Raw genomic sequence first — 23,982 nt, 5'->3', positions numbered from 1 at the left:
CTTTCAATTCCAAAATATTGCAGATTCATTCATAGCCTTCATAACCATCAGAACATATGCTTAGAAAAAGTAAATGCCTGGAGCAGAATGAACTGAATAAACTCCATCAGATATGACCCTTTGTCGCCCCCTGGAGGACCTGATCCTGATCGAAGGACATAAAAAAAAGACAAATATCGATTTGTTTTCTTTATTCTTCATTATTGATGTCACAATCTAACAGACATTACTGTTCTTAGAAATTATATTTACACAAAATTAACATAATCAAGTGTTTTAAAATGAACTTGAAGTCAAAAAGTTAAATAGTCTATTATTCACATTCTTTTCCTAAAGGACTTGAAAGGGGCCAAGTGAATACATTCATTTCCAACAAAAAACACACAACAAAAAAAAAAAAACACTCGACCACATGCAAAAGCTTGAAAATAACTCAGTGGGAAATTGCTTCTGGACCTGAGACTGCAAAACCATTCAAGGCAAACTGAAATTGTAATTTGTTTTTGGCGTAGAAAATGTTAAAATAAATAGTTTTATTCTGTTTGTGTGTCTTTTAAGGCCAAAGGAATCTGTAAACATGTAGGCAACATCTGGTGCATCAAGTTCTATGGACATTATGGCAGTTAATGCTAGGTAGAACAGCTTTAGTAGAGTTTGAATTACATTTATGATTCTGTATTTAAGTATGCAAGCTTTAAATATATCCACAGAGCACATAGTAATGACAACTTCCAGGTTGTTTCTGATATGTTGATTAGGAATGAGATTTGTTTTTATTACAATGTGCAAATATTTAACTGAGTTATGTTGCACAAACTTAGAATACACACTATATATATATATATATATATATATAAATAATAAGAGGTTTTGAAATGTCAATTAAGCTATATTCACTCATTGAAGTTGCACTTTGGCCAGCAAACAATTATATCAAGATTTGCTTACCTTGATATAACTTTCATTGTTTCTAGAACATTTCCTCAGCTAAAAACCAGCTTAGAAAGCTTTGTTTGAAATCCTGTACAAACTGGTTCCAGCTCAAAAATAATCTGTACATTCAGTTTATTCCTTTTTCCAAAGCAGGACATAAGAATATATTACTTGTGTATCCTGTGAAGAGCTTCAGGTACTCAGAAGCTTGTAGACCTTCTGCAGTCACTTTGTTTCCCTGCTGAGACTTCAGGCGTCGCCGTGACGTCTGAGAGACTATCTGAAGCTGAATTAACCTTCAAGGGGCGGCCGCAGGGGAATACAACCGTCCATCTCCAGGGACTCGGGCCAGCCTTCGTACTTGTTGCTGCTCTTACTGTTCTTCATACGCTATTGGAAACAAAAACAGCCAAACAGAACTGATGTCAGCATTTCAGACCCTTACAGCAGAAGCTATATGGGTTCTACTTTGTTGAACCCAAATGAGCCTCCTAAGTTATATGTGACTCAGTGGTTTTGTAGGAATTAATTCATGTTAATATTTTTTTATATATTTTAAGTGAGTTCTTATGCAATATGACCTCAAAATGGAGACAAGCTTTGACAACAAATAATCATCACATCAGCTGCAGATGCTCTCTCTTCTGTCTTTAATATTTTTCAGTCGTTAATAAAACTAGTACTTCAGTATCAACACGATTTCATTTCAGAGTTGGCTAATGGTTTCACAGCAAACTATTTCACTGCTTCTACATTAATCATTTAAACTTCCAACAATGCTTTTATTGTGCTGCTGAGAAGCTTAGCTGTACTAATGAAAATCTTACCAACGTTGGTCTTTTTCACAGCAAAGCTGAGCAATTCTTTTCAGGCGGATAGGATCACAAAACTTCAATGATGGTTGAAAACAAAACTAAAAACAACTGTGTTTAAATTTTTGGAAGAAGAATAACCTAAGTATATGTTTAGATAAATAAATGCATTTGGATATCCAAAACATGGTTATGGGATTATTCTGTCTTGTTGTTTGACATATGTTCTTTCTTATCAGAAATAGTTGAACATATTTAAATTGGTTGGTTTCAGGGCAGGAGCAGGCTTTTAAGCACAGTCCATAAATTTTTAAAAAAAGAGATTGAGGTAGGGTAGGAGTCAATCCAAAAGCTTAATGTTAGCCTGCTTTATCCCTTCCAAAACCAGTTTTGATGCGTGTTTGGTTCCACTGTCTCCTGTGTCTTCTTTAACTATCTAGGAACTGGTTCTAGGTGAATTTGAACAAGTTCCCCTCCTTTTTTGTTTTTCCACTTTGTGTGAAGCAGCAGTACCAACGGCTTCAAAACGGATCCTCAGTATCATTCCATCATCACCGTGCTAAATGGTATGAAAGATGTTTAGGTCTGTGGAATCACCTCGATTCCTCCAAATATATTTTATGGCAACTTTGTCCAAATAGCTCTAACTTTGGCTCCTCTGACCATAAGGCATTCTCCAGAAGGAGTTTGGCTACTCCATCAATCAAGTTCAGTCAATAAATTTTTTTTGTATAGCACATTTCAACAGCAAGGCTTCCAGGTTCAAGGTGCTTTACATAATAAAAATTACAAAGTTCTAAAGAAAACAATGCAGCCAATAATTGGACAGACATTTTGATGAGTGCCGTCACCAAAATCATACACATCAAATATGTTGGTCAATATTTCATTTGTTATGGTTTAAAAGCAGTTCTGAATAGGTGAGTTTTTCGTCTTGATTTAAAGGAACTCAGTGTTTCGGCTGTTTGGCAGTTTTCTGGAAATTTCTTCCAGATTTGTGGTGCATAGAAGTTGAATGCTGCTTCTCCGTGTTTGATTCTGGTTCTGGGGGTGCAGAGCAGACCAGAACCAAAACGAACATGACTGTGTGTTCCAACAGGACAATCAAAACTGATCTTGGTATGGAAAACACAATATAAAACTTATAGAACGGCTCCGGCCTGAGGTCTATTTAAAATTTAGAGTATGCTTAAAAGCCTGGTCTGTGCCAGGAAGACGATGCATTTAAATCAACTCTGCCATTTCTGATAAGAGGAGTGGTCAAATATTCAGAACTATGTTGAAAGATTGTTCATTGTTATGAAAGTCATTTGGGTTTTTTTGCAGCTAGCTAAATGACATTTACCCAAAGATTATATATATAAATAACAGCGAATAATAATTCACAATTCAAACTTGTGCACCTAATTTTTTTTTAACAATGAAGGTTTAATAGCAATTTCAGTGAGAGTAAAGTGTTTTATTTAAATACTAAAAATGAGAATAATTAAACTTCTTAATAGTTACTTTATATACTTTTTTAATACAACCTCTGCCATGGAGATGAAACCAGCCAGACACAACTAAAGATACAAGCCTCAACAGATGATGAATAAAAAACTAAATTAGGCCAACTTAACCAAAATCATTAAAATAATCTGTCCCATCAAGTAAAGCTGTTGACAAATGGAGCACAGGAGTCGGCTCATACCTGCTCGAAGGGGCTCTTGTTCTCGATGCCCTTGGCTCCAACAAACACCCAGCTGTCTCTGAAGGCCATCTCCTTCACAGCTGTACTACCGAGCTCCTCAAACAAACGTCTAGACTCATCATTAAGTCTGCCAAAACAAACAAAACAATTGTTGGAGAACTGTATGACATGTAAACTAGTACACAAACTAAATGACACACCATTTAAATCTTTGGATGTTTCACAGCTCATGCACTGATGTTTTTCCTTCATTTGCACTGGAAATACCAAGTATGTGAATCAGTTGAACAAGATTATTACAAATGAAGCAGCGTCATTTACTATGTGAATGCATCATTGTTGGTCACAATTTTGCATTTTGTAACCCACAATGCAAAATTGGCTACCCATCCAGTTCTATCAATTAGAGGTTGAAGCAACATGTTCTACATAAAACGTAAATTTTTGGGGGATAACAAATAAATAAATAAGCAGCGTTTTCATACTACACTAATCTCACATCCTTGATTCTTACTTTGTAGCAGCATCGTCAAAGGAGGCAACAAACACAAGTGTTCCTTCATGAAGAGGCCGCAGAAACTTCAACAAGTCGGACACATCTGAAAAGAAGCATTAGATAAACTGTGAGTTTCACTTCATGGGTCTTGTGTGCCACTAAGACTGGAATACAGTTTAAGCAAAATTTCCTGGATTTCATTACCTCCTGCCCACATATCAAAGGTTCTAGTCTCCAATAGTTCACCTGTCACCCCTAAATCAAAGAAACAAAGTGTTAAAACTGTACTGCAATCAATAGTAAAAATAAATATAACACTGTTAATCATAAGTTGAAGATGAGTCTCTCACCATTCACCAAAGCTATATTAAGTCCTCTACCAACGTTGTTCTTCACACTGCTCACTAACCTAAGAGACAGAGACACACATCTTTAAAATGCACTTACAGTGCATAGTAGAAGTGTTTCTCTTCCTTGAACTTTTACACATTGTGTCACAATATAATGTGTAAAACCTAGACACATTTTTCTTAGAAAAATAAATGATAGAAAAACAAGAATTTCAGCATAATTGTGAATATATATGTGACATTGAATTCCCTAAATAAAAATCAGTTCACTGCTTTCAGAAGTCAGCTAATCTATGTATTAAGTCTACATGTGTAATATAATCTGATTATGAATCCAGCAGTTCTATGAAGGCATCAGAGGTTTGTTAGTGAACAAACAGCATCGTGAAAACCAAGGAACACAGCAGACAGGTTAGAGTCTGAAGCAGTTTAAAGCAGAGTTAGGTTATAAAACACACAATACTGTTTAGTCTATCACCAAAAATACATTATGTACTGCACAAATGAAAACTTACTTAGGGGTAGTTCAGATAAGGAAGGGCGGGGAAGTTGTCTAGAGTTCATTCAAGTATGAAGGGAGCTAAATGTTTGAAAATCCTGGATGAAAGTTTGTAAGAGATTTTAAAACAGGCAGCAGGACAACAACTCCAAACATGCAACCACAGCTACAATGAAACAGTTTGAATCAAGCATCAGAAGGGTGAACTTTCTATTTGTAACCACATTTTGGAAATCATGTCAAACTTTCCTTCCACTCTGTGTGGGTCTGTCACTGTTCAAATGTGGGAAAATATAAAAAAATGTCTAAGCATCAGTACTTTAGTAGGGCACTGCTAAGGGACATTTCTGCACCTATTTACACTACATTACACACTAACAAGGCAGCAGCGCAAAGGAAAGGCCTAACAAGACAAAAAAATAAAGCACCACCAGACTAAGACAATACTTGCATCAAGCTCCCCAGAGATATTTGGAGGTCTTGTTAGGAAAGCAAAGAAGAAGGGAAAAGAAAAACATAACAGAATGAAACGGAATGAATAAAAAGGGGACGGCAGGGGAGATAAAGATGTACACGAGGAGGAGAGAAATTCACAGTGCCAAATCTCACATCTTATCCTCCAAGCAAATCTTTGGGCCAATGACGTTTGCAGCTCCAGACACCAGACGGAAAGCCAAATGCTTTGAAGGACAGGGTGCTGAAAGTCCACATTTGTACCTCCGAGGACGCGGTTCAGCTAAAATAAATGATAAATGAGTCAACAATAGTTAAATCACAAACTGACAGAGTATTGGTGCGTACTTTGTCTTTCATACTTACTTTGGGTTGGCTCTTCTTTTGTGCCTGAAAATATTAACAGGTTTTCTGATTAAAATAAATATCAAAAATAAAACACTTGATTTGATTTTGCTACGCAGTAACCCTGATCCTTCATGTACATCTAATGTTCATCTGAGAAGCCGATTAATATTTTTCTTTTTTTTTACTGAGTTTATCTTTAGTGACTAAAATTTCACCCAAACATAAAACACATTATGATGCTTTCAGCTTGGCTTTTCTGTTTAATCAGAAACACAAAACCACAAGAAACTTAAATCTTGAGATCTAACGTAAAAACATTTATAAAAGTCTGAAGGTTTTCTTTGATATTTCTGCTTAAACCTACAAAATAAGTGAAGACTACTCCTTTTACCAGTGAAGATGTTTCGCACAGATAAACTGATGTCCCCTCCAAATAATACGCTTGCGAGCAGCCAGGTGAAGCCCACCAGGAGCAGAACCACCACACCTCGCAGGGGGACTGTTAACAGAATCACAACATACCAAGCTCAGGCAAAAGACACTTCAGACAAAACTCTCGAAACAATTACAACTCACCTGTCAGTCTCATAATTCACCGTCTCATAGACCTGTAGACAGGACAAACAAGAGGTTAGCGTCAAGCACGTTGAGGGAATTTAACATATGTAAAAGGGTTCAATTTTAAGCATATTGTAAATCAAAATTGGTTTCTTCAAATTCATTTTTTAATGAAAAAGTTATTTTCTCCTGACTTTTATTACTATATAAGTTGATGCTACAATTGACAGTTGGTAGTTACCATAGCAATGCTTACTGTAGACTGGTTTGCAACCAGTAGTAATCTACTTTGTGTGTTTTTTTTTTTGTTTTTTTTTACAGGTATTACCAAGTAATACCTGTAAAAATCTACACGGTTTCATGTGAATTTTTCCATGTGCTGTATATGTTCTTAACTGTTCTCATAGTTAAAGGTTGTGTATTTCACCTGTGCTTAATTTTATAACTTAACTGTTCCGTCAACTGTTGATTTATATCTGTATGATTGCTGAAATCTGTTTTTCTTTCAGGTGCAAAAGATTTGAGGGTTCCTTCCAAAATACTGTTCATAAGAAAATAAGGGGATGTCCTTATTTTCTTCTTCCTGAAGTCTGCCTTGCTGGATTTGCTCCTCTGCTGATGGTCGTTGTCATCCATTTCAACATGTCTTCAAATGTTTATGTATATTCTTACTGCATTTTCTATAACACATAGCAAATTTAAACTTTCCCCAATCACTACACTTACAAAAATATTTCTTAAAAATAATTTTTATTCTTCATAATACAGGAAAAAGCGTTACTTGCATTAAAGCAATCAAAACCTCCTTATAACTGCTGAGCAACGTTTTGCAAGTTCTCACAGGTATTCTATAAATATAGAAATTTGCTTAAATTTGAATCTACAAGTGTATGAAGAATTTGGACTGTAACTGTAGTGTTTTAAAGTATTTTATCAGTTGATCTAGAGAAAAATGGCTTGTTTTTCAGCATTACTTGGGGTATTACAAATGTACATAAATCTGCAATGTATGTCAAGAGCAAAGAATGTGGGTCCTTAAAAATTCAGTATTCAGACGGTACATAAATTACTTTCCACTGCTTAGTTGTGATAAATGTTATTAAGCTAGAGAACTCCTTTAGTGACAGACTGCTACATCCTTAATGCACCAACAAGCGTTATCAAGATTCTTCCTCCCAGTACACTCTACAACCACCATTACTCCACCACTATTGAAATAAAGTATTTATATCCCTGTTGGCATTTGCACAGTTTCAAGTTACACACCTGACTTAAATAAACGGGTGATGGAAGCTTTCTGCAGCACTTTATGCCATGGATAGTATTTAAATAAAGTGTGGTGAAGCAGAGACAACAAAAACACAAAGGATGGTGGGCCTTGAGGACTGAAAAATAGTTTTAAATCATGTCCTACTGGTTTCAAGCAAGTCAAGATGTTTGAAAACAGTTGGATTTCTCAAACTAGGAGTGGTTTGTAAACTTTCTAAAAACAAGAGTCCTCGTAAAGAATTTTTCAAATTCCCTCAAACCATTCCAAACCTGATATGGTCAGCTTGAAATATCTGCTGTTGAAATAACAAAAAGGTGCGTTGAAGTCAAAATTCCTACATGAAAAGTTTGAGCACTTTAAGAGTCACTGACTTCACCTTCAAATAAATCTGTATTTTTTACATATGAATAAATTATTTAAGCAAAAATATATAACCCCTACCCTCACAGACGGTCAATGAATATGTTGTAAAAGAATGTTTACACCATAAATAAAATTTTTTTTATGTGTAATAAATCTAAATTATGATTTTAACCTTTTTAAACTGAATGAAATAAGCTGACTTTTCAGTCATCTTCTCAATTCTATGCGTGTAACTTTCTGAAGGCATTTGTTTGCGTGTAGCTGCTGAAATTATAAGTCTGCTATAAGTAAACATATGTCGATATATATATCCTAGACAAACAGAAGCGAACGCGTAAATCATATACCTGGTTTCTCGTATTCATACCTTAAATTAAAATAGCAAATATTACCTACTTTATATAGTCCTATGGTGCGCGAGAGTTGACTTAACCTCGTCTCCTTTGATGGGACGCAGCCGCACAAATTAATCGGCCACTGCCCTTTGCGCCGGACTTTCAATGTCTTCTGCGCACTTTATTCATTGAGACGGTTTAGCAGGCATATTTTAGACTTAAGAAGCCGAAGTCCAAAATCCCAGTCTGCGATTTATAATGAGCACTGTCGGCAAAACGAGGAAAAACTGACTATTTTCATCCTGTTATCACTTCCGGATGTGCACAAGTCCTGTCGGTACGCATTGAGCATGCGCAAAACTGCTCACGTGGGCATTATATTATGTCTACTTTTTATGTAGCTTTTTATTTATTTTCAAGCTGTCTTTAAAAAGGTTAAAATAAATGTGTTTTTGTTTTTTTAATAAAAAAAATTAATAAGAGCGAATATACAAAACGCACGAGACACTTGCACTCGCACGCGACGGCTTCTTCCTCATAATCAAGATGGCTGCTCACAGTTCTGTGCTCTCTGTCTCCAGGATTATAAATCGTCTCTGGGGTCGTCACCTGGGAAATACGGTTAAAGTAAGACGAAACAAGCTTGCTTTGTTGTATCCTTCTGTAATTTTATCCGTAGGCTGCAGTTTCGGCTCGTATTTTTCTACTAGACACAAGGTCAAATAATATAACGTCAGTGCCACCCTGTGATTATTATTGGGGTTCCCTCAGAAATCTCGTATTGTTAAACTTTTCAGGTATTTGGAACAACTTTGACAAGTCACCGGAATAAAACACTTCATGTTGTGAGTATCTGAGACTGTCCTGGCAAAAACAGAATTTAATCTTAGTTTGTTTTTTGTTTTTTTACTTGACTCAGTAAAAAATGCCTAAAAGAACACTACGGTCCTGATTTTTGTCAATAAACCATACTGCATTTTCACTTTCTGTGGGATCATAGGAGGGTCAAAAAATGTCCTGTGTTCATTTCTCACATTTTTGGGTTTTAATCTGTTCTTGAACGTTGTAATCAAACTGATTATTTTTGTCCTCCATTTCTTCTTTATCAACAGAGCAACAACATTGTAAGTAGCTGACTTTTGATTTAGAGTGCTCAGGGTTAAAATGCATGACTGGACTTTTGTTTGTTTGTTTGTTAGAATTTATCAGTCTAAGAGTGGGATCATCTGATTTTTCTAGGCAGTCACGCTGAATAATCACAAAGGCATTTTATTCCTATACATTAAATGCATTAAATTAAAACTCTCCATCACTTAGTTTATAAACACATTTACTAGGTGCTTGCATGTTGGCCACATACTTTGATGCATAAATCTGGATAATCTTTTTATTCCTTAATTTTTAGTCTGATACTAAATTGCTCCCTGTATAAAATGATTCTCATAATTTTGTTTGTTTTATTGCATGTGTGGTGCTCTTTGGGGGGAATGGGGGCTTAGATCTCAAACCTGCTGTGTAAAACCTGATTGGTGTCTCCATTCTTCATGCAACTGTACTGTGTATTTAAGAACATTTGCAATAAATGGAAGATGATCAGTTTGTATCACATAAGGCGTTCAAGTAATTGAGTAAATGTGCACTTATATTCAAAAATAATTCACAACTTTCCTAATAGCTATTCCAGCTGTGCTAGATAGATATTAAAATGCTTTACACCGACATTAACAGATTAAAAAACCATCAGTTTTTTCCTTTGTATCTTATTGTAAACAATTGCTACCTTTATGGTGTTTTAGTTTGCTGTTGCATTGCATCACAGCTGACTTACTTCTCAGTTTTTGCTTTATGTTTATGGCTGTTGTCCTGAGATTTTCAACAGCAGACAAAATGAAGATCTTATTAAAAAACAGAGAAATAAATTAAGTGAAAATAGTTCATTCACCAGAATAAAATAACCAAATGCATTATTGAGACTGGGATCTGAGACCTTGTGAGAGAGAATTTCACAGGACATCATCTTAATGACTGAAAGAACCAAGATCTGATCTAGGGTTGATGCTGGGTGTAACTAGAAGACCTGAAGAGACACAGGGAGGGACCAGGCCATTTAAGGCTGTAAAAACAACTAGGCCTATTTTAAAATCCACTCTCTGTATAACTAGTGAAGAGCTTTTAAGAGATGGGACTGACATGCTCAAATTTTTAGTTTTGGTTTGAACGCTACAATATTTTGGGTAAGCTGAGTTTGAGGGACTGCCAGCAAACAGTTAATTACAACAATCAAATTTACTAGAAATGAAGGTGTGACTCCTTTTTCCTAAGTCAATATACTCTTAGAGGTACGATGGAATGTTTAGATCAAAATATATTTACCTTAAAATGTCCTAGTCAAAGTCCGGACCTAAATCCAGTTGAGAATGTACTTTTATACTTGAAAGTTGATGTTGACAGATGCTCTTCATTGGGTCCGATAGAATCAACATTTAACACTTAAGACTCAACATTCAACCAACGTCAGACTACTTAGTCCAACAAAAAACTGTATTTTAAATTAAAAGTTAAATTACAGCATTTTGTAAATGATTTAACAATTTAAACATGTTTGGCATTTATAAATGTTTGCTTCCTTCTTATCAATTAACTAAATTACTAAGTGTAATACTAAAGTGCACAACCTTTCAACTCCTTTGTAACCTATTAATTCAAGTTTGCAAAATCGCAGGGTTCCTGTTATGTTAAAATAGTTAATATGGGGTTTCATGGTGGTATTGCAGCCCCTTCCTGCAAAGTATGGAGGTCGACACACTGTGACCCTGATACCCGGGGATGGAATCGGTCCAGAGCTTCTGACTCACGTTAGAGAGGTTTTCAGGTTAGTTCCCTCAGAGCTATAGTCTGATTAGACTCGACTATAAAAAGATGATGACTCCCTTCATCACTGGTAATTATGCTTGCAGGTTCAGCTGTGTGCCTGTGGACTTTGAGGTTGTGCATGTCAACTCTGCACTGGAGGCCGAGGACGATATCGATAATGCCATTACCGCCATCCGCCGAAATGGAGTGGCTCTTAAAGGTAAGCTAAACTGCGTTTATTTTAGCCCCATTCAGACTATAAAAATGTGAGGGGTTGACGTGTTACTCATCATAACGCCACATTACTGCAGTCTAACTTCAGAATTACCTAACCCCCCTGTTAGGTAACATAGAGACCAAACATACCATGCCGCCATCTGTGAAATCCAGAAATAATCTCCTACGGTAGGTGTAGATAAAAGATTCAGCTCCCTTGATAAATGCCCTGTTTTGTCAGATGGTTCACCTTTCTAACTTAATTTGGTCCCCTGTGTGTGCTTGGTCGATCATTTTTCTCCTTCAACAGCACAAGCTTGGATCTGTACGCCAACGTGATGCACTGCCAGTCCCTCCCTGGAGTCCAAACTCGACACAGGAACATCGACATCATGATCATCAGGGAGAACACAGAAGGAGAATACAGCAATCTGGAGCACGAGGTCAGACTGGGAAAAATAAATCAGTGCTCTGCTGCTGTTACTTTGTTGGACTTTTACTTTTCCTCCCACTGTTTATAGGGTTTCCTTTTTTTACGTAAATGCTGCCATTTATGTAAGCTGAAAAATGCAGAAACGGCATGAATCAATACTGACTTCAATAAACTCTAAACTGGTGCAGCTGTCTCAGTAAGCAGTAGATTAGGTTTGTTAGTCAAATCTAATTTAGGTGTGATGAGAAGGTGAACCCTCTATATTACCTCGCATGTAGAAAGAATCTTTATCAGTGACGGTAATATGTTGATCAAAACACTGTTGGATTTTTACTTGGAGAATCTACTGTGAGTTAAGTTATTCTTGATTCCTCTCTGCTCCATTTTTTTTCATGGTTTGATTTTTATTTATTTAATTTGTTGTTTCAGCCAGATCAAGTTTAAGGTTCAGTGGGTTCAATCCCCCACTGTGAACAGCCCTGGAACAGGAATAAATATCCACTTGAATTAGTATCAAGAGTTCAGAATATAGAGAGAGGAAGGAAATTAGAGAGCTGACAGGTTCATCACGATACAGTAGCAACATGACAGGCTTTTTATCACACATATTTCCGCTTGGAAATAAGTGGGGAAAAATTATCTTTCCGGGTTAAAGAGGACGTTGGATTACCACCGTCTCAATCTAAAGTCCCGTTTCCATTTAGCTTCCATGATTTTTTTTCCCAACTTTCAATTAATTGCTGAAAACAAGCAATGCTTAGCCTGGCGGGGGAAGAGACTAGTAAAGCATGGTGGGCCACCAGGCTTATATTACACTGGGGGAAACCCTGAACTGTATTAAGTTCCTCAGATCACCATCTTGTTTTTATGGTGTCATTTGAACACATTATTAGAACTGTTGTGGTTATTTGTAAGACAATTTATCTGTTTTTTGTCTTAGAGTGTATCGGGGGTAGTGGAGAGTCTGAAGATCATCACCAGGAGCAATTCCCTCCGGATTGCCGAGTACGCGTTTCAACTGGCTCGGGAGAAAGGTCGTCGCAAGGTCACTGCAGTGCATAAAGCCAATATCATGTGAGTGACTTCTACGCCAAATAGTGCAACCCTTCATTATTATTATTTATTTTTGGAATATCCGTTGGTTTGTTCATCACCACAGGAAGCTTGGAGACGGCTTGTTTCTGCAGTGCTGCAGGGAAGTGGCCTCTGGATACCCCGACATCACTTTCGACAGCATGATCGTGGATAACACCACCATGCAGGTGGGAATCTTAATGAGTCTGGATTTAGTGTGGGAGTTTTCAAAAAAAGTATTTATTTTTTTTGTCTTACTGTGATTTCCTCTGCTTTTCCAGCTTGTGTCCAAACCCCAACAGTTTGACGTGATGGTGATGCCTAATCTGTATGGGAACATTGTCAGCAACGTGTGCGCCGGCCTGGTGGGAGGGCCTGGCCTTGTGCCTGGCGCTAATTATGGTCGGGACTATGCCGTGTTTGAAACGGTAAGTGACTGTAAATTAGCAGCATAGTTATGTCTGTCACTTTAAAAATATGTAAAAGTTGTGTGATTTAAAAAAATTATTAAGAGGTTAATTTCTCTTTCTTTTTCTTTCTGTTGTGGATCTCAGGCTACAAGGAACACAGGGAAAAGTGTTGCAGGGAAAAACGTTGCTAACCCCACTGCTATGCTGCTGGCCAGTTGCATGATGCTGGACCACCTCAAGTAAGTTCTACTTGTATAGATAAAAGATATAGCATTGCCAGTACATAAAACTAATAACACTTTCTGCTGTTTCTCCAGGCTTTATAACTATGCCAACTTGATAAGGAATGCAGTACTCACTACAATGAATGAAACTAGGGTGAGTCCTCTAAAGCTGAGCATGCTTTCAATATAATGTAGAGTTTGCATCTTTTCTTATGAAAAGAAGTTTTATGCTGTATAAATCCTCAGTCCTGGAGATAGAAGTGAAGGTAAAGTACAAAGGGCAAGTTTGTTTGTATAGCACCTTTCACAGATAAAAATAACAAAGTTCTTCAAAAAGGAAAATCACACAAAACATATTATCAAATTAACTTAAAAGCCTGTCTGTACAAATGGGTTTTTTCAAAAATTATCAATGGAATCGATACAATGGGAGAAAATTCCACAATCAGGGAGCAACAGCTTGAAACTACGAATCCCCATGGGCTTTAAATGGAGCATGTGGAGCCAACAAGAGCCTCTGATCTGCAGAACTCCTAGCTCTGGCAAAAGTCTGAGGCTTAAACATGTCGCATACATACTTTACTTTTACTTTACCTTACATTTAAGGCCCTGCATGATCAGGAGCGATCATGTAGGGCCTTAAAAGTAAGAAAATTTTTTTTTTTTAACTGGAATCTAAAATGAACTTGTAACCAGTGAAGAGCAGCAAAGACATGAGTTATATGAGCTTCCTTTGCAGAACAATTCAAATCCTCAATTTAAAAAAAGCCTGAAATTATTTGAATCTCCAAGAATCAAAAATGTTTTTGTTTTAATGGGATCTTGGATATTTGCTTACATTGTGCTCTTGTGGTTGCAGTTGCACACAGCGGATCTGGGGGGTCAGGGCACCACATCCGAGGTGGTCCAATCCATCATGAGGATCATCCAGAGCAAAGGACAGCTCACTGCAGACATGTAATGCTTCTCTGTCGACACTGCTTCAGTGGTGCGGAATCATGGATATGGATCCGAGCAGATTGTACAATACGAATAACAGGACGTCCAAGCATTTCTGTTCAAATCCCTAAACGGTTACCAGTAAAAAAAATAAATAAATACAGTATCCCTCCTGTTGGATAATAAAAACAGTTTTTTTTTCCCCCTGGATGTTTTGTGTTGAGATGTTTTATCAGTGCACCATCATAAATAACTGTAACATATAGGGGCCTTTTTTTTCTTTTTCTTTTTTTACTGTTTCACACCAACTACATATTGGAGGCAGTAATATTAAAGTCTTTATCATTTGGCCTGCCTTGTTTTCTCACTGCTTTCTAATATGAGTTATTTATTTTTCATGTTATAGTTACACAGCATCATTCTGGAATGTACTAAAATGCTAAGTGATCATGTAAAGTCCTAATTTTTTTTTTTTTTGTCATAACAGATTGCTACTGAAATGCAATCTGTGATTTAAATAATAATAAAAAAAACTGGTTCAGCTGTATGTGATATCAGAACAGACCAGAGTAGATCAAGTAACTGCTGTGACTGTTGAACTTTTCTGCTGGTATTTTTGCAATATTTGACAAAATGAATTAAATCAGAGTTTGACCAGAAAAATGTCTTTAAAGCAGAGAGTCATGGTTATTGTATAATGTGCTACCAATAAAGAAATGTATTTCCAATGCATCTTTTGTAAAGAGGTTTGAATATAAAGCATTATTCAAAGCAGGTTGAAGTACAGTGACTCACTTGTCAGTTACCAAAAAGAATGTAAATTGTATTTTATGGGACTTTACGAGAAAAATAACGCAAAGTAGAACATAATAGAGGTATGGAGTGGAAAATGAGGAATTGCTTTGAATTTTTTCGTTTACAACCCCTTAAAAAATGTTGTGTTTGTGTGAATTCAGACTCATCTATCGTACTACATGTAAACAAAGTCAAGTGCATGTATGCTTTAATCTCAGTATCATTCCAACTGCTCTCCGAATGTCTCAGATGTTAGCATTAGTAAATATTTAGTATCTGAAGACATTTCCAAAAAGTCTGACCTTCATCTGCACATGCAATGAAAAATGCAATGAAAAAAATGACTTGGAGAACTGATTCCAGATTTACTTGATTATTTTGTTAATGTTACAAAAAAACTTGCATGTTTCTTAATCCACTTTTTTACTGCCCATTTTTGTTGCTCAATCACATAAAAAAAATTAAGAAGTATATTTATTTTTGCAATGTACTTTAATTTTAGATGGCTAATGAAGGATGTTTATTGGAAACGTAATGTGGATGCAGCTCTGCAACAAGATTCCTCGCAAAAAAAGAACCCCGCTATGAATTTCTACCTAAGTTAAACCATTAAACAGCTTATTTTTATAAGATTTATCATGTTGCTTCAAACTTTGATCTTTTCTCCAGAAGATATTTCTCCTAAGCTCACTGATCCTGCTGCTTGTTTTAAAATTTCATGCATCATTTCATTACCATTTGACCTGCAGTGTTGGACGAGAGTCTGCTGATTTACATTTCATCACTAGGTGGCAACAAGTGTCAACTTTCTGCAGCTGCTTTGGTGTAAAGAACTCAGTTGCATAAGTTTAACATTTAAGAACAAAACACTGAATGGAGGGTGTTTTATTGTTTTGCCGCATTATTTAACTGCACTACAATCAAAGGTAAGCACACTTAAGTTTAAATTAACTGTTAAGAATTAATTTGTTCGTAAAATCGAACTTTTGCTCCAGACCTGTTACTTAGTTACACATAGAAAAAGATGACATCTTCCAATACCTTCTGCTAAAATTATCCACACATATATATATATATATATATATATATATATATATATTTAGTTTTAACTCCTAATAAGCGCAGTGGTTTTTATTGGATCCGGAGCTATGACCACACAGACAGTGAGATAAATTGCCAAGCAAATAGACGCGATAGTGGCGCATTGATCAGGACTGACGTCTTGGTGACGTTCTGCACAAATAATTACGGTCCACCTCTTTCCATGATAAGACTCTCGGTCATGAGGGCACATCTGAGTGCAATGATGCCGACCGATTTATCATCATCAGGCCACTTTTGTGTGGGAAAGTTGCAAACTTCTCCCTTTGTTTGAACATTTGCATACGGTACAGAGAACTCTTTAGAGATTAGGCCTTTTCTTCTTCAGACTGCGTTGTCTGAGGGAATCAGCAACACAGTTGGGTCCTGCAGTGTGTGGAAGAAGTGCGGAGGAAATAGCTGCAGGTGAGTACTTCGGCGTTTGCCAGTTGTCTGTAATGGTTTGACTGCCCGTTCATTCATGTCAATTAATTTACTCTGCAGAGACAGCCGACTGACTCTGGGATGGTTCCACTCTATTTCACTTACAGTCAACCTGTTTTCTTATACTTTCTGCATTTGCTCTTCTGCTCCAAAGCAGCTTTTTTCAATCAGTGTAGTCCTCTCAGGTTGTTTACCTCAGCATAGTGCACGTCACTTCCCATCACTGATGAAAGATAGACCTCCTCCACTTTGGTCCCCCCCCTGAGCTGCTGTTGCTGCTGTGTCCCCTATGAGCCTCAGCTGGAGCCAAACCCCGAGGCAGATGGACATGGGTTCAGAAAGAAAGAGATGTTGCAACAAACCACCGGTCATTTGACCTTCATGGGTCGCCGTTCAATAGTTGCACAAAAACCTTGTTTAAACTTTCACTGCGGTTTGTGCTGCAAGGGAGGCTTTTAAAACATCAACAACTTTTTTCTTTTCTTCTATTTTTTTCCAGGGTTTGAGCATTTTCAGCAGTTTGAAATGTTTCTGTTCACGATAAATGGCACTTTGTACAAAATTTAGCTAAGTCTTTTGGTATGCCTTTTGTTTTCCTTTTATTTTCTACTTCAAGAAAATATTGTGCTCCAACAGGCAGGACTCTTGATATCAAAAACTGTTGGGGCTTTTAAGCTAAGTCAACATAAACAATAAACTGTAGTAAAATTACTTGATCTTTTGAATTTTGTAAGTGTTATTGGTTTGTATCTTCAGATAAATGAGACATCCAGCTTCTGCCTGGCGTCTTGTGACTCTTCTGTTTTGCTTTTTCAGTTTCCTTCTGAACTTCTTCAATTTAATTTAACTTATTTTTCAAATGTATATCAAATATTTACAAAAATAATTTGCTAAGCTTACTATATAATTTTCTATCCAGAGCTCTTTTCTCCAATACGATTAACTAAACTTCACTGCAGCCAGATGCATTTAGAAATCACCGAAGTACAATTTGACAAGTTGAATGCAGAAACATGTGACGTTGAGTAAAAGTTATGTCGTTTTAATTTCAACCATATTTCTAACTTATTTTTTTTCTAACTTTCTCATTAGTTTAAATTACTTTACATTTAAGTTTTACCCAACTTCAATCAAATATTTGGCACTGAGCCCCAGCAGTTTAAAATAGCTTTTTTTTCCCCCTAAAAAGTGCGTACACTCAAAAGCTATTATACCAATGTGATCCAAGATCTAATCCATATAATTTCCTTTTGAAAGTATATAAGATGTATCGCTCTCCTGAAAATCAGTGCTGTCTGAGTTGCAGGGGATTTTCATCCATCAGCTTGCCTTTGATCAGCCTTTGTGAGGAAAAGCTGTAACCAGTCAGCGGCTTTGTTTTCCTCTCTCCTTCAGTCCTTCCTCTGAAACACTACGCCTTAGCCACATTAAGTTACACGATCAGTCAGGTATTTCTTCTTGCGTCTGCCATCCTGAGTGGCTATATTGGGCTGCCAGTGCGACTCATGCCTGTCTGTTCGCAGTAGCTGGCAGCGTTTCCCTCGACAGTGGCGTCTCTAACCTGAGACACACTGAAAAGGGGTTTCTGCTGATTTGTGGTGATATTTGCAAAATTGATGTGGGGAGGAAACCGAAAATAATTTTGCAAACGAGAGTGAAGGAAGCGTATCTGCTGTGAAAAGTATGTTGTTTGGCATACTTTATCCAGTGGTTTCACAATCCATCCATCCATCCATTATCTGAACACCCTTCTTCCCTAATGGGGTCGGGAGGGTTGCTGGTGCCTATCTCCAGCTGCGTCCCGGGCGAGAGGCGGGGTTCACCCTGGACAGGTCGCCAGTCTGTCGCAGTGGTTTCACAATGATTTACAAAAGTATTCCCAGCCCTTTAACTTTTCCACATTTTTTGCAACTTTACAATTACAAACTTAAATGCATTTTATTGAGATTTTATTTTGTGAAGCAGAATTACGCACAGGTGGACTGTTAGGTTGCTTCTGAACAATTGGTTGTACTGCTTTTTATTTAGAGGTATTGGAGTAAAGTGGGATGAACAGGAAAGCACACCAAACTATTCAGATTTTATTCATTTTTATTTATTTATTTTTTTGTAGTACTATTTCAAGCCATGTACAATTTTATTTGAAAGTGTGTGATTGTGTCATGACAAAATGTGAAAAACTCAAGGCATGTGAATGGTTATTTTCTTTGTGCATTATGTACATTTTTACTAGGGCACGCATATGCTGACGGAAAACCTTCCAGCATTAAGAAACTCTCATATGTCTCCAGTATAGCTTTGTATCAACGCCTGCATCCAATCCTGCATTTTAAGCTGTTATTTTAATTCCAGGGTCATTAATAGCACGTTGTGAAGTCGTTGTGTCTTTTATTCTAATAGAAATTGAAGCCAACTGTAAAATAGCTCATCTGCTCCAGGTTAGGTTGCTTCACTCACCTCTTATTTTTAGACCGTCAACCTGTTTACCTGCAAACAATTGTGACAACACTGTGTTGCCACATATATTGGTCAATGAGGAGCTTTAGCCTTCAACTTTGGCAGTGTTTAACAGGGATCTCCTCTCTTTGTGCTCGTAGTCAAAACAAAAAGCTCACATGCTTTTGTTGCACAGCTGTGTTGCTTTCGTTGCGTCTTGCAAACAAGATTTGAAAAGCCATAGTGCTCTCCATTTCATCCCTGGGGATGTAATTGAAGGCTCCAGGCACAGCTGAGTGTTTAGGCACGCTCTCAGGTATGTGGTAAACATCTGCATAAAGTTTTACAGCAGCCATGCTCTCACTTCTTCCACCTGCTAACCAAGCTGGTCCTTAACGCCTCTTTGCCCCCGGCATGCTGACCTGTCATCGCTTCAGAGAGGCTAAATACTGGGAATGTGTGTCAGGTACTTTAGTGCATTGTGTCTGAATAAGATCCCGCTCGCTTTTCCCCGAAGCCCTTCACCAACTATTTGTTTTTCCTCCCTCTGGCACTTAAACCCCCATGGCAAAGTGAGATGGAGTGGACAGACTGTGGGCTATTTCTGTTTGGTTGTATGTTTATGATAAAAAAGCAGTGGAGCTGTCTTCATTCTGAAGAAAACAGTCTGATTCATTATGGCAAACTGGCCACATGCTGGCTGAAGAGGAAACAAAGGAGAAGAAGTAAAGACAGTGATTGATTGGATATTGATGCACTATTTGTTCCAGCTGAATGCCTTTCTGGTTTCTTGGCTTTACTTACCTGCTTTTTTTTCTCTGTTTTTTTTGGTCTCTGGCCATTAAATGTGTTTTTGCATCTGCCATTACTGTGAGTTCAGGGGGTTTTAATGGAGTCGTATCAGAGCAAACAAGCTGTACTCATGACAACCTGCATTACGCTGCCCTGATGTTATGAGAATACTACTCTTTTGAACTTGTAGCATTTTGGCACTTTGTCAACTTGGATGTCCTCCATTTTCCAACTTTGTGTTTTCAAGTAAAAAAAAAAAAATATATATATATATATATATAAATATATATATATATATCAAAAGTGCTTGGTTAACAATGTAAAGGCTGTTTTGTTTTTTTCCAGAGAGGACTATTAGAAATAATGTAATCAATCTCCTGCATGTCCTGTGATTCAGCTCATCAACTATCTCCCACCTGTTGTCACGGTTATTGAGGTGCAAAACACAACAAACAAAAGCACATCTGGCTGACAATCGCAACAAAAAAGGCTTGTACATAATTTGCCTTGTAACCTGCTTTCATTACAATTTAATTTCATGTAGAAATTCTAAAAAAAATACTCCCCATTTACTTAACCATTGTACTTCCCATATTTCTTTTCACAATTACATTTATAAAAAAACCATATTTACACAGAGTGTATGAAAAGAAATGAGGACAGTTGTCTAATTTTAAACCAGACAAAACGTATCTTGCTTTGATTCAGGTAGGAATACCCAGGGCAGTTTTTAAATTTGTTTTAGAGAATTATTTTTACACATATTTACATAGATAAGTTTAGATAGATTTCCTGGGGATTTGGTAAAATTGTATTTTCCTCCACATGTCTGCTGTGATTTAGGCCCATTCCTCCTGATAGGGCTGGCAGAACTGAGTCAGGCTTATTGGCACATACCCCATGCACACATTTTTAGTTCTCCTTAGATATTTTCTATTAATTATTATCATTGCCACAGTCATTCCAACTGAAACATTCTCAGGCTTGTTACATTCAAAAGATTTGTGATTTTAAGGTAAATTCTACAAATGATCTGCTTTCTGAAAAAAAAGGTCAACAATTTAAATTAATCGCAGGAAAACAAAAAGTGGGGTGGAGGGCTGTGATTTAAAGTTTTCTCTTTTGTTGTTAGATCATTTTCTGATTTCTACCTACTTGTGACAACCTTATGTCTTGAATGTCTGTGCTGCCCCCCGCCCTTGTCTGCGGGTCACGCATTAAAGTTTTGATGAAAACTGGTTTCCGCAAATCCACCAGAAAACTCAGCTTTGATTGGATTCCTCCATTTACTGTGACATCCCGGCTGAATTCTGTTTTTTTTTTTTTTGTCTTTTTCTGAGTGAAAAGTTGAAAGAGGAGGAGAAGGTTAGGGTTTTTGACATGTTGACGTGTCTCCAAAGTTTTGAAAATGAGCAAAGTGAAAAATGAAATGATTGGACAAAACTGTACATAATGTTGGATGAAAGTGAAATAATTTAAAAAGCATTCTATGTTGCTGTTCAAATAAAGGTTTAGTCCTTTTCTGCGGCCTTGGTGACCCGTCTGAAAGGCTGCAGACAAGTGTAATTTTCAGCCAGAACACATCTGGCCTCAGGACAGGGTCACAAGCAACAAGCGTGAATTTGCACAGATCAAAGAGAAGAAAGGTTATAGTGTAGCTGTGACTCTGCTTAGTTTTTGTCTTTGACTTTTAGCCTGATTCAGCCAGGATTTTATAAAAATAAATCTCCAGAGGATGAATAAAATAAAACTTAATTACTTCTTACCGTACCTAAATTAAAGCAGAAATAACAATTTTGTTCTTGTTACATGGAGCTTCTTGTGATATTTCATGGAATAATAAGATTAGAGTAGCAGGCACACTTTTATTTATTGATTTTTATTTGTTTTCCAGTTGTTTATGAAAAAAACAACTCTCAGCGTTCCTTTCTTTGAAAACAAAGTAAGATAAAGTTTTTCCTCATTCTTTTTGTCAACCTCAAATTTCTTGCACACGTCTTCCTGGCTCCTTTGCCTCGTCTACATCAAAGCTTCAAGGTATCAACAGCTTCCCATCATATTTCCATATAATCCTAAAAAAAAAACGAGGTAAAGCTGAAAAAAAAAGGGTTTCACATATGGCTTCATTTTTCAGATCTTTGCAGTGACCTCATGCTCTATTTTTACCAGGCTAGGTCCAGCACACTCCTGAGAACTAGCAGCTATGAATGTAAAACAGGGGATGTTAAAGCACAGCAGAGGTATGTGTGTGGGAAAAAAAAAATAAAAAAAAATAAAAATCAGATTCTCATGTTTGTATCACCTTGCAAACATTTCTATATTCCATGAACTTCTCAACATTTTGTCAGGTTATAACCTCAACCTCCAATGAAAGGTTGTATTTGTATTTCATATGATAAACCAACACAAAGCAATGCATACTATAACACAGAAGAAGAAGGAAAATATCACAGTAGTTTTGCTTAATAAAGAAAATACCTGGGTTAATAGCAGAACCACATTTCACTTCAGGTACAGCTGCAAGTCTCTTGAGGTGCATTAAGAGACTGAACCTTGTGCCCCAATCTTCTTAGCAAAATAGCCCACTTCTGGGACAATTTAAGGGGTGTAAAAACTTGGATAGAGTGCAGTATAAGGCATATAAATATTCCCTTTTACTCTGGTCAAGGCAATTTAACACTGAAGATGGAAAAATTCAGGTGATATTCATTTTTAAGCAAGTAGCTTTGCTTTAAAAAATCGATACGTGGAGTGAAAGAATGTGGAAACAACTCACTTCTATAAATTACCTTAAAGACATGTAGCCGTTACTCATCAACTCACCGTACCACCCGATTATTAACATAATACATCCAAGAAAGACTGAGTGATTGTTCTTCATATTTTGAGGACCAAACACCAGTGAATCTTACTTTGAGGACCAAAGATCTCAGATAGTTATTTGGACACAAGAATATATTCCAGAAAGTTCTCAATCTATAAAAATAATAATGAATTTTTTTTTTAAAAATCAGCTTCATTTTATTATAAAGATATTTAAATTACACCTACCTGTACTAAGATGAGTCAGATATTCTGACCAGGACATTTTTATTGTCTTTGGCATGACTGTCACATGAAAGGCATGCAAAGGTTACATGCATTCACTTAAGAAGAAAAAGCACAGTGGTTTTCATTTGGATGTGATGGCAAAATCAACAAGTGTTTATGAATCCAAGTAAGTTTGCATCTATGGTTTTCACTGACAAGTTTACATTCCAGTGTTGATCAAGACATGTTGTTTGAATCAAGCTGGGTAGAATCACTACTCAAGAGAAAAAAGCAGTACGGTGCATTGTGGGTTTATTATGCCACCAACTGTTGCATTCATGATCTTTTCAGTTGTAGGAACTTTCCCTTTCATGGGTATTTCTGAAGGCTAGCAAAATATATCGGTTTCCTTTATGGTTCTTCTATCCAAACCATGGCTTGAACCACTTAGAAATGGGTTCTGGGCTGCATGTGGCTTGCTGGCTGCCATTTAAAGAGGCCTGATATGAAATAAGCTTGACTAGTTGTCAGGATAATGGCTAACACATGCCCATACGAGTCGGCCTAAATTGTGAACCATTCAGCTCAGGACAGTTGCTAAAAGGCAAAGAAGAAGTGGGGCCACCCAGGGATGGTTTACTTTCAAGAGAGGCCCTTTCCTTAAACCCCATACGTAGCCCTGAAGGGTTTCCCCTTCAACATTTATGAGTTATTCATGGAAGGTGCAGCGTGGCATAATTAAAAAGTGACATTTATTGCTTCATGTGGCCTTCAAAACATGACCATTGTGGAAAAGAGAACACCTAATCCACTGTTGATTCTCTGAGAGCTGTCATCTTTCCCATTTGGCAGGTTGATGCATTGGCATAGCACTCCTGTCACTGCCTTGTCATTGTAATTGCGGGAGCCCAGAGACTGAGCAAACAGCAGATGGAGACAGGAGCTGAGCTCGCACTGTCAGAGCAGTTAGCTAACATCGTAAATTTTAGGGCTTTGAGGCAAGACGCAGGTTTTCTCCACATCCAAGATTGCTTAACGAGAGTTACACCTTTATCTGTCCCTGGAGAAAAAGAGGGATAAAACATGTCCAGGGATATTTTGTAGTCCTTAAAGTTAAAGTGATTCTGGATCCCCTTTGGCTTTTCTGTC

At 37.1% G+C, this 23,982-nt stretch overlaps 2 protein-coding genes across 8 annotated transcripts; one reads left to right on the top strand and one right to left on the bottom strand.

Moving 5' to 3' along the window:
• Positions 1-174: 174 nt before the first annotated feature.
• fam3a (FAM3 metabolism regulating signaling molecule A) lies at positions 175-8,454 on the bottom strand. Of its 6 annotated transcripts, none has more exons than XM_044134595.1 (10): positions 8,169-8,454; positions 6,158-6,189; positions 5,973-6,080; positions 5,600-5,623; positions 5,390-5,516; positions 4,282-4,340; positions 4,136-4,186; positions 3,950-4,034; positions 3,436-3,562; positions 175-1,323 (listed from the first exon to the last, which is right to left on the bottom strand). In XM_044134595.1, exons 2-10 carry the CDS (start codon positions 6,168-6,170, stop codon positions 1,225-1,227), a joined length of 693 nt encoding a protein of 230 aa, XP_043990530.1. In that variant the 5' UTR covers positions 6,171-6,189; positions 8,169-8,454; the 3' UTR covers positions 175-1,224. The 6 variants fall into 6 exon arrangements, with proteins under 6 accessions (XP_043990530.1, XP_043989670.1, XP_043992001.1 ...); XM_044133735.1 differs by having other exon boundaries at positions 5,600-5,644; positions 8,140-8,445; XM_044136066.1 differs by having other exon boundaries at positions 8,140-8,445.
• A 134-nt stretch (positions 8,455-8,588) lies between these two features.
• idh3g (isocitrate dehydrogenase (NAD(+)) 3 non-catalytic subunit gamma) lies at positions 8,589-14,988 on the top strand. Of its 2 annotated transcripts, XM_044130049.1 has the most exons (13): positions 8,590-8,734; positions 8,905-8,952; positions 9,220-9,231; positions 10,882-10,979; positions 11,065-11,180; positions 11,305-11,365; positions 11,487-11,619; positions 12,550-12,683; positions 12,769-12,871; positions 12,965-13,111; positions 13,238-13,332; positions 13,411-13,471; positions 14,177-14,988. In XM_044130049.1, the coding sequence occupies exons 1-13, from the start codon at positions 8,654-8,656 to the stop codon at positions 14,276-14,278; spliced, it is 1,191 nt and encodes a 396-aa protein (XP_043985984.1). In that variant the 5' UTR covers positions 8,590-8,653; the 3' UTR covers positions 14,279-14,988. The 2 variants fall into 2 exon arrangements, with proteins under 2 accessions (XP_043986830.1, XP_043985984.1); XM_044130895.1 differs by lacking the exon at positions 9,220-9,231 and having other exon boundaries at positions 8,589-8,734.
• The last annotated feature ends 8,994 nt before the right edge of the window (positions 14,989-23,982 follow it).

This window comes from Gambusia affinis, linkage group LG01 (assembly GCF_019740435.1).
Source record: "Gambusia affinis linkage group LG01, SWU_Gaff_1.0, whole genome shotgun sequence".
Taxonomy (NCBI): Eukaryota; Metazoa; Chordata; class Actinopteri; order Cyprinodontiformes; family Poeciliidae; genus Gambusia; species Gambusia affinis.
This window is presented reverse-complemented; position numbering and strand designations above follow the sequence as displayed.

Coding starts and splice junctions, on each gene's coding strand:
- fam3a (XM_044133735.1), bottom strand. Junction 5,517..5,599: donor AAAAGAAGAGCCAACCCAAA/GTAAGTATGAAA, acceptor CATTTATTTTAG/CTGAACCGCGTCCTCGGAGG. Junction 4,035..4,135: donor CTTTGATATGTGGGCAGGAG/GTAATGAAATCC, acceptor GCTTCTTTTCAG/ATGTGTCCGACTTGTTGAAG.
- idh3g (XM_044130049.1), top strand. CDS start 8,654: ATGGCTGCTCACAGTTCTGTGCTCTCTGTCTCCAGGATTATAAATCGT. Junction 11,366..11,486: donor TCCAGAAATAATCTCCTACG/GTAGGTGTAGAT, acceptor CTCCTTCAACAG/CACAAGCTTGGATCTGTACG. Junction 13,333..13,410: donor ATGATGCTGGACCACCTCAA/GTAAGTTCTACT, acceptor CTGTTTCTCCAG/GCTTTATAACTATGCCAACT.